The sequence below is a fragment of the Haliaeetus leucocephalus genome, unplaced genomic scaffold, assembly GCF_000737465.1.
Source record: "Haliaeetus leucocephalus isolate CR32 unplaced genomic scaffold, Haliaeetus_leucocephalus-4.0 Scaffold450, whole genome shotgun sequence".
Taxonomy (NCBI): domain Eukaryota; kingdom Metazoa; phylum Chordata; class Aves; order Accipitriformes; family Accipitridae; genus Haliaeetus; species Haliaeetus leucocephalus.
In genome coordinates, this window is record NW_010972886.1 from 8,127,204 (window position 1) to 8,142,941 (window position 15,738).

At 37.4% G+C, this 15,738-nt stretch overlaps 1 protein-coding gene across 9 annotated transcripts in view; it reads left to right on the plus strand.

Moving 5' to 3' along the window:
- Positions 1-15,738, plus strand: part of EHBP1 (EH domain binding protein 1) — a 225,677-nt gene that overhangs the window by 101,741 nt on the left and 108,198 nt on the right. For all 9 annotated transcript variants that reach the window (XR_774823.1, XM_010574733.1, XM_010574736.1 and 6 more), the window contains 2 exons: positions 6,772-7,024; positions 13,432-13,618. Coding sequence is in view for 8 of the 9 variants with exons in the window: in XM_010574733.1 (XP_010573035.1) it covers positions 6,772-7,024; positions 13,432-13,618 (440 nt within the window). In the remaining variant the exon portion in view is untranslated. The remainder of the gene's footprint in view (positions 1-6,771; positions 7,025-13,431; positions 13,619-15,738) is intronic.

The window sequence follows — 15,738 nt, forward strand, 5'->3', positions numbered from 1 at the left end:
CTTCTTGACGTGTGCCTTTCCTCCAGCTGTCTTCCTCCAGAGAAAGTTGAGGAGGAAAAAATGGTGCCAAGACAAATTAGATAAGACAGTTCCTGTCTTCAGCAACAGCAGGAATCTGCTATGTATGTCTTTGGCCAATTGGATCAGTGTCTCTACATGGGAGCACCTAGACCGTACCATTTTGGGGAGACTTCCCTTTCTTTTGGACTACATTTTGAAGGTCCACAATATTGCAGCTGTTCTCACTCTGTTGACCTACCGCAGAAGGCTGCCCTGTTTGTTTCCGATTTGGCTGCAGGTATATTCTCTCATGGTTTAGGACTTTTCTTCTACTTTGAGACCTCAATGGAACTTTCATTGCTGCTGTCTCTTTTTAGGAAGGTCTTTGAGACTATGCCCACTTGTTTGCTTTTGCATCCTTAAGTGAATGTGACCTTTTTGGTGGCCACCCCAGGAGCTTGGGAGCATGACAGATGTTCAGGAGTTTAAGGCAGACTTTCTCCTACAGGCCTAAAGAGTCACATTACCTGTTTCACTTGTCTTGTGATCTGCTTAAATCAAGAGATTAAACTTTTATGCGTGCATAACACTACATATTAGTCTGCTTTATCTTTTTATCTGGACAAGGCAAAGTCTTGAATTTAGACTTTGTGAAAGTTCAGACTCTTTCCATAGAATTTGTTACTTAATTTCCCCAAGATGTGCAGAGCAGCCATATGGAGCCTCCTTTCCTGAGTACTTTGCCATCAGACACTAGGAGGCACGATGTGCCATTTGGCAGAGATATTCCAGGGATATTCCTATCAAGCCTGTAACCTGTGTGCTTAGTGAAAGAGTGCTTAGTTACCCAGGATATGAATATGTATGCATTGACAGTCACTCAAGGAGAAAGGAGGATTACTTGCCAGTAGATACTTGTTTCCTAGAGAGATATTTCTTTTGCCTGTTCACAAACCAGCTACTTTCCCTCTATCTTCCTAATCCCCTAACCCTGGAAATGCGGGATGGAGAGAAACTAAAGGCATGAGTGCTCCGAGCATCCGTGTGCACACTGTGGGTATGGTGCATGGCAGAGGGTCACCAGCAAGCTGTCTCTGGATGCTGCTGTGGTTTAAAAAGTCCTTAGTGTGAATGATCGTACACATAGTGGAGTGAATGTGCATATGAACAACTCACGGGAAAAAAAAATCTTCAGCTGTGTTTCTTGGTTGACATGTCAAAGTGAGGCTTATTCCCTCTGTATCTAGTAGGTCAGCTAGACATTAGAAATCTGGAAAATCAAAAATAATCTCTTTGAACAGTATATCTCTACAGCTTTATACTAGACAATATGTAGATGATTGTATGAGGACTGCCTTTTGGATTGTCTCCTAGTCACATTACAACAGAACTCTAAAATCAGTTAATTTTTGTGCAAAATATTTTACTTGAGGAAGTCAACATATACAACAAATGTAAATAGAAAACAACAACACACTTTCAGTGCTCCAGATATTGTTTTAACTAGGTGGGGAACGCAGATTTTGAAGATGCATATGACCAATACAAGTTTCCTGCAACACACCAGAGACATGAGGGTAACTATTTGCTGGCACTGCCTCCCCCTTTCATTTAAAACAGCCTTTACTTTACCAATGTGTTTCTTTACTTTGTGTGTAGACTTCTAAGCTCCCTGCAGCATGTTACACTGGAAAGGAAAACAGTGCTACAATGCAGTACCAAACCCCAGAATCCTCCTACGATAGTCCTAAGGGGAGCAGTACAAGAACCAATATAGAGGAAAACAATTACTCTGTCCCTTCTACTTACATTTCTTAATGAAATATAATGTGTTGCTAGTGTGAGTATTAATAAAAGTAATAGAAAATCATCAGTGCCTTATAGGGTTGCCAGTCATTATGCTTTCTAGAAGTACTGGGAAGTTACATTTTTATTCTGTGCTGTTTGTTACGCTGCTCACATCACCATTGTGACTGTGTGCCTGCCAGTAGTGCAGTAAATGGCATAACTAAATATCTTTCACATGTGGCTTGTTCTTTCATCCTCTGCCAAGGGGAAAGTGGTATGTGTAATGTTTTGGTGGGGGTTTTGTTTGGTTTTGAGGGATATGTCACAATATGTTTGTGTTACAAAAGGCAAGTGGGTTGAAGGGCAAGGTGATTTTTGGAGATCCTCTGGGAACTAAAAGGCTGATTGTGCAGATAGGTAGTGCCAGAGTGATTATATCACAAGCAGTCTTTCTCAGTGGAGTTAGGGCAAGTAATGTTTCCAGAATCTGGCACAAGAGCAGCTGGTGCTTCTGCTGTAGTAATACTTCTACCTCTTCTCTTGTCACTCCTACCCCTGTGGCTTTATTACTTAACCATGCAAAATTATTGTGTGTTTGACCCTTGGAGTGCCAAACTGTTAGCATCTTTTTCTTCTTTTCTTTTTTTTCAAGATTAGTGTAGAGAACTGCAATTAAAAAAATTAGTTCCTGTAGAGACTAGAGTCCTGTGTTTTCAGCTGTGATTATGATTAGGGGAAAGCAGGGGAATCTGCGTTGACTCCTTAGTGTAAAATAAGCTTGAAGAGGGAAATAAGCTCCTTTTAAGCTGTTGTATGTTCAGCCCCTCAAAATGTACTTCTGAACATCATTAGGTCCTTGAGAAAATATGAGGGTCTTTGTTACAGAGAAGAGTGGCTGTGGCTTTAAGAGCAGTGTTACTGAGTCACCATCCTAGCAATTTAATTTGTTATAGAGAGGCTCATGAAGTGATGAACATCATTTGACATAAGAGGTGGTCCTAAAGGGTTTCAGAGACCCTATGGGAGATAGTCTGGTTGGGTTCAGGTGGGGCCCCTTGTGGGGACCCTCTCTCCTGTGGAGACATTGAAGGAAGCAGTGGAGGGGGGGATATAGTGTCCTGGATGACAAGAGGAGAGAGAATGAGCAGCCAAATTAAGTGGGTTCTAGTTGAGTTCCTACAAAATTCTGCCTGTAAAAGTGTATTCAAAATTATATTTTTAGAAGCTCTTTTAATTTTAGCCTGTGTGTAGGATTTTGTGAAATCTTTTCATTAATAATAAGCCAGAGGTTTCTGAACACTGATCTGCGATGCTGCGCATGTAAGGCCAAACCTGTAGTTGCTGTTTAGCTAATGAACAAGAGAAAGAATTTAGTCCTAGTTAGCATTACAGCACTTGATCCATAGTGTTGAAATAGAAAGAATTGCAAAAAACACTTGCATTGCCCCTTAAAATCTATCAGATTTAAACAAGCATTTAAATTGTCATTTCCAGGAGACACAAAAACAAATTAAAAATAAAAGCTTACAGTATAGTTTTAAGAGGTTGCTTCCTTAAATGTTTTTAACTTCAGGAAATATTACTGACATTCCTTCTAGTAATATTTGTTTGAATACTGCTTGTGAGTTATCAGCAAGTTTTGCTCAGATATGATAAAGTGTGTTTATCAACGGATTCATGTGCAGGTGCAGTGATCCATCATATGGAGTTACAGAAGCAGGTATTCGTAGTTGTGCACTCTCTTGATAAAATATTTTAATATTTGAGCAAAGTCTAAAGCAGCAAAAATTTTGGTTAAAACATTGTCAATAAGTTGCACAATTTGAACAAGACATACATCAGTAATTTTTCTGCATTTCATTAGCATTTCTGCTTGGCCTAGTTCATCAAATCACTAAATGTGTGGGTAACATTTGAGTAGTATTCTGACTATGATGAGCTTCAAGTCACGCATATCTATGCAGTAAGGGTGGGATTTGGCTTGCCTGATTTCAGACATTAACAGTTTGAACATATACCTGTAAGCTTTGACTGTAAAGGTGTCTAGCTCAACTGCAAATACTCAGACTGAGGACATCTCTGGGCAAGCAGGGTGAAACTTTTGCTTGCCATTACCACCTGCACTGGACAGTAGAGTGATATTAGTAAGCCAATGTAGAACCTCTTTTCCAGTTTTACCTTAAAATAAATGAAAAAATACATTTAAAATGTTGGGCTCTGATGTATTTCATCTATAATACTGTCAAAGGATTCTTGCTTGATTTGATCATATTTATGTTTTTAAGAATTTCTGCCTTGAATTATTACTTTTCCCCTGTTAGTTAAACTGTTAGACCTTCAATATTATTTTATTGTGGCTTTCTCTGAAACATCTTTCTTATAAGGATGAAGACTTATGAACAAATCACCACAGATAAACTTGAGTGTGAATGCATCACATACTGTGCAGTAACTACCCTTCCTCCCAGGAGAAGTGCCCAGTAGTTTACTCCCTTTTATTAAAGGATAAGCATGTTGTATTTACTCGGGAATAGGAGTGAATACATACACTACAGCTGGCATACTGCAAATACACACCCTGATTTATCCTGCAGTAGTTTGTCTATATGCCCATCTCCTCAGACACAGCTGAAATGTTGCTTTATGACGTTCAGGTGAGGCTTAACCAGTTTAAACAGTAACAGAACCTCTTTTTTAGGTTTAGCTATGACTATTATTGCAACCCTGATTATTTGATTTATTATTTTTTTTTACTGGTAGTCACAAGGATTTTGATTAATTAGTTCTTTTTAGAACACATTTTGGTAGTTTAAAGACTGACCATTAAGCATAATAATAACTTGTGATCTCACTTTACCTTCATCTCATCCCATTTCAGTGTAGTGTCTGATTTACACTTACTCTCGGTCTCCTTTTTTACTTGAAACGGTGATAGCTGTATTCTGAATTTGAAGTTACATATAAGAACTTATGAAATATGTAAGAGATAGGTGTAAGTACTGTATACTTTGCATTTTTAATGCTAAGTTGGACCAGGTTGCTGAGAAAATAAGAAACTGCAAACCTCACTTGGAATTAAATAAAATTTTTAATGTAACTTTCTGAATAATCACCATAGGGAAAATCCTACGGGCACAAGCACTGTGCATAGCTGTAAGTCTGTCTAGTTAAAACCTGCAGTATTGTCTGGCAACGTACAATTTTATTTTTTTTCACCTAGCTGAGCTCATCTTCAATCTCAAATGAGTGATTTATCTCACTGGGCTTAAGTAAGATTTTGATTATTTTTTTCCTGTTATTCCAGTCAAACCCGTTTGGTTTCTACTTTCTGACCATAGAGCAAATAATCCATCACTTCAGAAACAGACCCTTAGAAATAGTATAGAACACAATATGGTAACATAGTCTTTGAGGTTCAAATGTGAAGAACCAAGAAGAAGAAGAGCACTAGAAATGTGAGGTTCTTCCTAAAATGGAGTCTAATCTTTCCAGTCCCTGGTAGGTCTCAATTGTTCTGAGAAGGACTAAAGCCTTTCCTGCTCTGAGACTTTGCCCTGGTCTTAGTCCAAGCATAGATAGGCGAAGAGGCTACCTGCACCTGGGGACCATATTCCTGTCCAACTAGGAGTGGCTCTTGTTCAAACTGTAGATTATAGTCAGTCACACTACGTGACGTAGTGCTTTCTATTACCTTGGGCTGTGCTAATGGCTGGAGACAGGGAGAAACTGGAAGTTTACTGGCAGAGTAGAGAACACTTAGATTTTTTTTAGCAATTCATCAGGATTAGCAACTTCAGTACATCATCCATCCAAGACCAAGCAACTAGAGTACTGTTTCTTTCACTGCCCCTTCCCTTTGTATAGTTGTGTGACTAGTGATTTTCTCTTAAGTATTTAGTGACAAACACACTTGGAACTCCACCTTTTTCTTTTTCAGAGCCTTGCTACAAATAATATTTAAGGTTTTTCTTTTAAAGCTAGAAGGTATGTTTTGTTCAATTTGGTAACCAAAAATCTGAAAAAGAAACACTTTTTGTTAAGAATAATGTGGGAGTGGTTACTGAAAATCAAGTTTTGATAACACTACAATTGAAGTTCCTATTTGCATAGATTTTGAAAGTACATCATATCCAATATTGAATTAAACTTCTGATCATTTGATGCTGCAGGAAGAGTAAGATTAACATTACTAAGTGTCTTTGTAAGAAATGTTGCACTGCTGTATGGGGATTTGTATTATTCAATATCCAGCAGCCATTCACTTCTGTGTAATGTTCTTTCTGTAGTGTCTGTTACTCTAAAGAATTGCATACGGCTCCAGGTTGCTAATAACTTTTTGTTGTACAGCCTAAATAATACATGAGTAATTTCATTATCTGTCTCTTTAGGGTTAATTTAAATTCATTTTTACTGTGAGACTATGTATTGTTACCAGGTATGTTTTGAAATGTAATTACTGGTCATACCTAATAACTGATTTTTAGTTCAGTGATTTTAAGAAATGAAAAGACTACGTGCTTACTATCACCACTTTTAATATCCAGTAAAAGTAATTTTATTATAAAATACAGGATATCTTTTTCTTTATTTAAAGCTTAAATAAATAATTAGGAACATTTTGTTAGGATACAAATTGGCTAATAGCTTGGGAAAATGTTTTAAAATTTGTTGTGATACCATTTATATGACAAATAAGAAAACTAATAACTAATTAGGTTGAAAGAGCTTTAGTAAGTGAGAAAATGAAACCTATTCATTATACTCTAGATGAAACGACCTTTTGAAAGACCCATTTTTGAATAAACAAGGTTACTCTGTAAATAAATAAAGCATGAAAATTCATCTAAGGCTAGGACTTTATGTATTGAGAGTTAAGAAGCAGACCTTTTCATAAGCCTTCAAAATATAAAGATCTGATAAAATGGTTTCAAATTTTTTCTATGTTAAATCTGTTTAGTGATTTTTTTTGTTGTTATTTGGTAGAACCAGACACTGAAATAGCTTCATCTTCAAAGCCAGAAGAAAGTTTCTATGCTGACAATTACAATCCTTTCAAGGATGAATATGCCCCAGAGTACTTGAACCCATTTGATGAGCCAGATCCTGAGCCTGAAATGTTTGTAACTGTAAGAGATTCTCCTCCACAACCTGCAAAAAGGAAGAATGTCAGACCAGTGGATATGAGCAAATACCTCTATGCAGATACTTCTAAAGCTGAAGAGGAAGAGCTAGATGAGTAAGTATGATTCTTCATCTTTCAGCACCTTTGGAAGCATTAGTGGGATCCCTGGCTTAATCTTTAGGTGTATTGGGTTCAACTGTGGTGATACTTAATCACCTCCTTAGGAAAGACTGATCCTTAGGCAGCTCAGCAGCAGGAAATACCATACCCCCAAGTCATGCTATTCAGCTGAACATGATCAGTTAGGAAATGTTTCTTTGCCTCATTGATAGCAAATTACTTGATAGGGAACAAGTCTGTGTACCGTTTTGGTGCTTCATGCTCTGACAATTGCAAACGAGCCAAAAAATTAAGGAGCAGTAAGGCCTGGTCCTTCCTGTCTTTTTTGCCATTATTTTTACTACATAAAATAATAATTTTTGTTAATGATAATGGAGAGTTTGTTTTATATTGGTGCAGTCTGTAAAAAGGAAGAGCGTTTTGCAGTCTGCATAGCACATTTTTGAGAGTCTCATAAAACTGAATCTCTATATGGGAAAGATAACACCATATGCACTTTATTAGGTTGTTTCTTTTATCATAACCACACATAAAACTCTTCTAAACTCACACTGACTGCCTTGTATTATACTATAGAAACCTAACAAGGAGTGAGAGCTTTTTGCAATAGCTGTGCAGCTTGGGAGGTTTGAAGGTATATACTTACTCCTTGTTTGTGGTCATTAGTCACCAACCACACCACTCATGAGACAGTTTATGGTGATTACATGTGAGCAATTTTACAGACAACAACTGTAATTAACATTTAGTTTTACATTATTTAATGAGATTTATCATGGCATGACATTTGCATTGCTTTCATATTTAATATTAATACAGGTGTCATATCATTGTCTTTTAAGTTTCTCCATTTATAGCTGTATTCTAGGAAATTGAAGGATTCCCATGCACTCTGATAGAAACGTATAAAGGAGCCTGCAGGGCTTTTTCCTTTTAAAGTTCTGTGCCCATGGATTTGCTGTCATTTGTTCTGTGGAAAAAAAAAAAGGAGGCGGAGGCACTGGGGAATGATGTCTCTGCCGGCTCCATTCATCAGGGCACTGCCTGAACAAACAGCACTGGCTGCTGTGTCTTCAGAGCACAGTGTGATCACACTGTTGATGGTCACACCAGGCATCCCTGATCATTCGCTGATCACCAGAATCCACAGGGAGAAAGAAATATATTACACCTGCAAAGATACGGGTATAGAGGACAGCAAAGACTGAGGAAAAGAGCAGAAAAAGCAAAAGCTACATGGATGGGCAAGTGAAGAATTTTGCTCTATTTTATATTTATACTCACATTTCCACCCTAAGCAAATCTGTGCCAAATGGGCTCGCAGCAGTGTTGTAACAGGCAGCCTTGTTTTTTCTGTGTACTGGACTGTAGATGTCTCTAGCCCTTTGTTTACAACAGCTGCCTTCTTATTTTAGCTGACCACATTTGCTTTATTCCTTTATTTTTTCCAAGGATTAAAATAAACTCCCCGTAGGTGGATTCCACTTGAACACAAATCTGATCTGTGTTTTCATTATAAAAGCAATGTCCCATGGAAAGTTGGAAGGATAAGGAATCAAAAAGCACCGTAAAATAGTTTTTTACATTTTTTACATAAGGTTTTTGTGTCCTGACCCCCAAAGTAGCTTCTTCTCCACTTTTCCTCTCAGGTTACAGGAGCGCCATGTCATTGAAAACAACGTGGAGACCATTTGTTAAATGTATTGGGTAGAAGCGTGGCAAGGAGAACCTTTGAATCTTTATACTAAAACACTCTGGAGGAATAAGTGTAATAATAAAACTCCAGTCTAGGAACACAGGACTTGTGATACTAACTTACACCTACAAGCACTATTATGCCTTACCTCATGTCATTAATTTTCAAATTTTTCAGTAGAAAGTTTCTGTTAAGGTATGGTGAGCACTGATGGAAAGGTTTTCATAGGCCAAGCCGGTTGGTAGTTTTTGTGTGCCCTAAATCATGAGGGTTTATGTCCAGATGTGTATTGTTTCTTATCTAATGTGAATATTGGTGCTTTTATTATCTACATAAGTGGCTAATCTTCTTCCGAATCCTATTAAAGTCTAGGCTTCAGTGTCAGTTTGTGGCAGAGTGTTCCACAAAAAACCAAGATCTTATATGAAATGTGTTTCCTTTTATTGATTGTAAATAAACTACCTTTCCAATCCCATACACTATCTCTTCTGCTGGCTTATCAAAACAAAAATTAGTAGTATTGGATTTATCTGCCGTAAACAGTTGCTGTGGTGTATATCTCTAGCATGTTCACCATTACTTGTCTGAGTTAAATGGTGCTAACTTTTTCAATCTCTCTTCATACAGAAGTCTCTTCATCTCTCTAATCATTTCCACCGCACGTCTCTGGACCCTGTTATTTCTGCTGCTATGTATCTATTTTAAGATGTGTTGACTTGGCCTGAGCAGTGTATTCAAGACAAGGCTGAACAACTGAGTCATGTCACGGCATTAGAAAACTTTGCATGTTATTTTCAATCTCTTTCCTAACATCTTCTCTTCCGATATTTTGTTTTGTTTTGGGTAGTTTTTAATAATTTTTTACTACCGCTGGTCTAGTGCTTTCTCCAGGAGTGGTTTTGAACCTGATAGATGGAAGGCATAAGAAATAGAGGGCTCCTGAAAGACATTTACTGTCGCTCAGGAAACACAATGTATTTTTTATACCTGCTTCTTAAATGTTTCATTGGAGTTCACTTAATGCACCACTTGGCATTTTCCTCTTGTATTTTGTGTGAAATACGATGACGTGTTGTGGAAGCATGGACACATCAGTTAGTGTCAGGACCCTTGTCCCACTCTACTCTTGCAGATCCCTAGTTCTGATTCTGGACTCAGAGCTTACACAAAGAGCCCCAAGAGCTGAACTCTGACTCCGGTTTTGTAACAGCTTCTTGTTGTAATCTTGGAGAAGGTACTTACCCTCACTGTGCCTCTGGGAAGGATTTACCTTGGGTAATTGGCTTAATTGAAACATATTTCACTAATGGTTGTGAAGAAAATGTAAGATATCACAACACACATCAGCAAAGCATAGTCACCAGCATAAGCATAGTGAGACATTGCATGGTACATAGGGAGTTAGATGATCCAGTACATATATTCTGCTGTAAAACTACACTCTCAAAACATACTTCCTCTGGCTAAATTCTCATACCTACCTGGAGATAAGGAACATATTTTCCTTTTGTTATTTTGGGCATTTGAATGTTAGTGTAAAATACTGCTTTGGCCTTTTTGAATTTTATACATTAAAATCACAGTGGTAGATGGTTACCTCTTAACAAAGGACAGCACACCTTGCTAAGTTTAATTACTTGAAAATAGAATAGCTCACAAGTACTTAATGCTTTCAACCTTAGTATTTCTGATTGGTAATATTACCTGATCTTTTAACCCTGCCACACTGACAGCTTTGTTTTTCCTCTTCAGTGAAATGTTGATTTTTTCAGTTAACCAGTAACACTGATCAAAATAATTTTTAAATTGGTCAGAATAAAACTTGCTTTCAGATATTATTTGGCTCTGTGGCTTCTTATCTCGTTAATCATTGCATGACTTAGAATAATGCTGTCTAATTGGAAAGACTGTTGAGTTGCCATCTATCAAAGCTGCTTGTTTCACAAGAAGCCACAAGCCACCACACTCCCAGTGACAGCTTAATGCCAGGTAGTTTGTCAGATTTGTTAGGTTTGTTTGTTTTAATTTTGTGGTGGGCAGTCTAGTATCTCTTAGGCAAATCATGTGTGAATCAATTAAATAGCTTCACAGAAGCAAAAAGTATGGGAGCTGACCTCAGGGAAAAGTGCTTTAATATTTTTCAGCTAAGGGTTTTTTCAGCCAGACTTTTCCTATGCTTAGCTTCTTATATAGCCATGTGGAAGCTGTTGGAGCAAACTCTACTACATATATCAGACCCCCACAACTTCAAAATATAGCCTCTTTGGGCAAGAACTGTTTTGGGTTTTTTATCTGTATTAAACTTAATTTTTAAAAAATCTTTCTCAATATTTGTAAGACCAATTAAAAGTGGTGCAGAGGGGAAGGTGGAAAGTAGTGTGTATGTGTTCAGCCCATATTATGACCAAAATGTGAGGGTTTAGTCTGGCTTTTAAGCAAGTTCTTCTCTAGCTAAAAAAGGCTCCTTATAGCATTTCCTTCTTGTGCGTGTAGTAGGGTACAATCCTTCAAGATTACACAGGCAGTGCAGACAATTCTGGAGCATAAAAATTCAAAAGGTGGCTCTTCCAAACTTTTTTACTCTCATTGATAAGGTGGTGGGTTTTTTTCTCACACCAAATTAATTTTAACACCTTATGAATACACCTTTCTAATTCCAAGTACACAGAGGTAAATTACTTTCCTGCCAAACATGCTGTTTGCTGTTCAGAAGGCTAACTTGTTGAACTAAATAAAACCTTGTGCTCTCCTGTAGAACATATTGTTCTTCAGCCTTTATCTCTTTTATCTTCATTTTCCTTTCCCTTTGAACTTTCTGGTGTCTGAAGACAGCTGAGCTGGGCTGTCAGCTAAATTAGAGCTAGTGACAGCTAGGTGCATTCTCCACTGAAGCCTGAATACCCTCCTTTCTCTACTGCCTCCCATGGAAAACACCCATCTGTTTCTATTTAACTTGTTATCTTGATGTTCCCTTAATTTTGATTGCACTGGTGGCTTTGTGCTTGATGGGCAGCAAAGTGAGAACACCTGAGAGTTGCCTTCAGTCAGCAGATGAGTTATTTTAGTGTTAGTCTTTCCTTTCACTTCAGTATCTGAATTTAGATCTTTTTCTCTATAACCAGTAGTGGCAGATTCTTAGAAAGGTCTGGAGGTTTTATGCTCAGTCTTCACTTATGTGCTTCAGTAAACTCTACCTTTCAGAAATAGACGTGTTTTCTGTGGTGTGGATTATTAATTGCTTGCTTTTTCTCAGTGAAAAGAGGATGACGGTAAACTGCATAAAAATAAATTCTAAAATCAGTCCATGAGACTGAAAGACATTTTCATACTAAAAGTACACAAAACTGAAAGAAATTTGGTGTTGTGTGAAAGGAAGCTGGATGAATAGTTGGGTTTTTGCTTGTGCCCACATTTTGCTGTTGTAGTTCTTTAAAAACAGTTTGTACTTGCTCATGATTCTTATCCTGAGAGGAAATTTGTAAATGGATCTCGCTAGATAGGCTCTTGTCTAATGCTGTATGCATTATTGTTTCCATTTAGAGTTGAATTCAACGGACTGAGGTTATTTGACATTATTAGTTATGCTTTATATAACTGTAGACCTTTGGGAATTGCAGTGACTTATATCTCAAACTATGTTTATATAACTAAAATAAATATATCTTGCAGGGGAAGTATGGACTAGAAATGAATTAACATATCAATTTCATAATTAACCATCCAGTTTTGGATTGCAAAATACAAAATTGAGAATTATGAGTAAAATAATTTGGTGCAAAGAAGGTTCTCCTAAGTATCCTTGGCGGGATACAAAATTGCTGGCTCTTCAAAGTGTGTAGTAGAAGCCATTATTTGATGTATTATTGATTGATATTGATGTATCAAACTAATAGATAACGTCTGGAAACACTGTGGAAGTATTTACTTAGGGTGGAACAAATGCAGAGTTGCAACGTGAATACAAGAGTTAAGAAGAATAATTCTTTGGAGTGCATCCACTTGGTGGAAGATGTTTACTGTGTTTCTTAAACAAGGTTTAGTTATAAAAAGCACTTTCAAAATAGACAGATGATGGCTACTGGTATCTGTAGAGAGGTATACGCAAGTCAGCTGTGGTTTTCTTACACTATTCTCTTATCCAAAGAGTTTTCTTGAAATGGTGTGATGCCTGTGTGCTGCGAAGTTTAAAATACACTCAGTGTGGATTCTGTGCGTATGGAAGCCAAAACTTTCAGGCTTGGACAGCCAAGAGCGAGGCCTCTAAAGCTGTGTTGAAGCGTGCATATAAGATCAGCCAGATTCTTAACTCTGTTCTCATGAATCATTCTTAATTCTGTTCATTAAAATATTAAACAGCCAGCAACTTCACTCAAATTTGTTGGTATTGAGCTTGTCTGTAAATCAGATCACTCTTTGATAGATAGTGAAGTATAATTGAAGAGTTAGATTTATGCAATTGATAAAACTTCCGTAATTTACAGGACTTTATAAAATGTATGGAAACTGGCCTAACACAGTTTTTAACTGTTGTAACTCGCTTTTCAATCGTATGAAAAAGTAGTATCTAAATGCATGTAAAGGCAAAATATATTCTTATGTGGGATAATAAAAGCATTTTAGTCATTGGCTTCTCTAAACAGGTCTTATTTTTTGGTTTTAATTCCAAGGAGATAGCAAAGAAATATGTTTCCCTTCTTTTAATTAGATCAAATCCGTTTTATGAACCAAAATCAAGTCCTGCTTTAATTAAAGTTGCTCCACTGCAAGAACCAGAAAAGAAGATGAAAAGAAAGGCTCCTGAACCACCAAACCTCTTGCCAAAGACAGAGACAGGCATGAGTGAGAACATGTCAGCTATTCCTGCATCGAGGGAGCTTTCTTCTTCTCCTAAGGTAGGTTTTTCATACCAAAATTTCATCTTTGTTATTAACAGTACCTTTATGTGTATTGTAGACATCCTTCGTATTTCTGCAGGCCATCTTAAAAGCTTTGCTTATACTTAATAAGGTGTTGGCTCATCTCTATTCACTTGCTGGTTCATAGGGAGAGAGCAGCAGTAGGAGCTTGTATTTTTTCTTTAAGGATTTAATGACAACAGTATCAGCAACTGCAGTTTCAAAGAAAAGAGTCTTCTAGTAACAAACGTGACAGGACAGCTGGATATGCCATCGAGAAGGAAGAAAATCATATTGAACAATACTTTGTCTTGATCTATTGTAATGCCACTAAGCCCTGCCCCCATTGAAGAGTCTGTTTCCGTGTTTCTGTCATAAATCTGGGTTTTAAGAGCTTAGTACTGGATACTGTTTATTTGTATTGGGATTTATATATGTCCAATTCCATATGTATGTCAAAGTAATTAAAAAAAAAAAAAGATGGTCTGCTTTAAATTAGGAATGTCCAGACTAAGCATACTTATATATGCACATATATCTGTATTTGTCAAGGCAAAACATGAGTTAGCGTCTGTTGACGAGGGCGGTGTGAGGCGTAGGTATTTTAGGATTACAACAGCTAAATTCTGTCAGTGTGAATTTCAGCTGCAGTGTTTCAGCAGTTAGCACCGCTTGCGCTTTTTTAAACAAAATAAGCATTTAGTCATATATGTTAATGGGCCCATCTTAAAAATTAATTTGATACGTGCGGACTGCTTGTTTTGAAGGGTAGGAAGATGAGGACAGAAGGCTTCCCTTCAAGCATCTCGCCCAATTTATGCACATTATCATGTTTTGCCTTGTATTGGAGCTGCTGTACTTTAATTTAAGAATTGAATGAAACTACTTGTCATACCTATCATTTCATTGCTTAATTACTCAGCCAAATCACTGACATGTTCTTGTCTGCTCAGGCTCTGATCTTGCTATTGTTTTACCCCTCAGTCAGGGTAAAGAGTATGAGACCAGAAATCTAATCTGTATCTGCTCACAGCAAAAAAACCCAACGTAGTGAGGCTGCAAGCACAATTCACAAGTTATTCTTAATGTGCAAAACCACAATCAGGGAAATATGAAATCAAAGCATAGCAGTTTTATATAATGTTCTGAGATGGGGTTTGATCCTGTTTGCTGGAGTTTCTGTATGAAAAATATTGCACATTATTTGATTTCTGGTGGAGTCTGGCCCTTGGGTCAAAGCAAAGTGGCCAAAGTAAAGCATTCTGGTACTACCAGGCAGAGAAGAGACATCTGTGGAGGAGATTTTATCACGTTGCTTGATGGAGGTTGTGCCCCCATTGCTCATTGATTGAGAGGGTTTTTTTACAGGTCTGCATCCAAGGAAATATGTCTCTCTGCTTTATTTCATGTCTTCATTGTGCTGAAATAACATATTACTACTGTGTTTGATTGTTGTAGTTTTTGTCCACCCCACACTAAGTTTTAGATTGTCTGAAAGCTGAAATTGATTAAGAAAAGATGCAGGATTGAACTCACTGAGAAGACTGTGCTGTTATGAACAAAGTTGGGTAGTTCCCGCTCTTTTGCAGGGTGTTAGTTTCCAAGTATTTTTGTGCCTGCCTGCTTGCAGCCCACCTCTCTGCCAGTGATGCTGAGGCACAGCTGAGATCAGCAAAGGTCCAAGTACTGAAATTTTGGTATTCATTAGGACCATGGGGGAAAACGGAGCTCTATGTTGACCTTTAATTTTTTTACAGGATTTTGGAGGATATGAGACCATTAGGGAAGGCTCCAAAGCAGATGCAGCATCCTGGTTTATTATATTACAGCTAGAGTGAAAAGTTTCACTGACTGGGTGTGTTAAAATATTGTATGGTCACTTGCAATTCAGAAAGATTTCTGTAAGCTGTCTTTTTTCTGTGCTTGAATTGTTTTGCTCAAAGGTGATATAATAATGTTAGCTCAAAAGCACTTTACTTGGAATGCTTTTTGGAATTTGGAAAAGCACTGGCATTTAAAAGAAAAGAAAATTAAATAATTTCTTTACACCACAGTACAAAATAGTGCCCAGGTAGGACTTGGGCTGTTGGCACAAATAACTTGTTTATTACTCAATA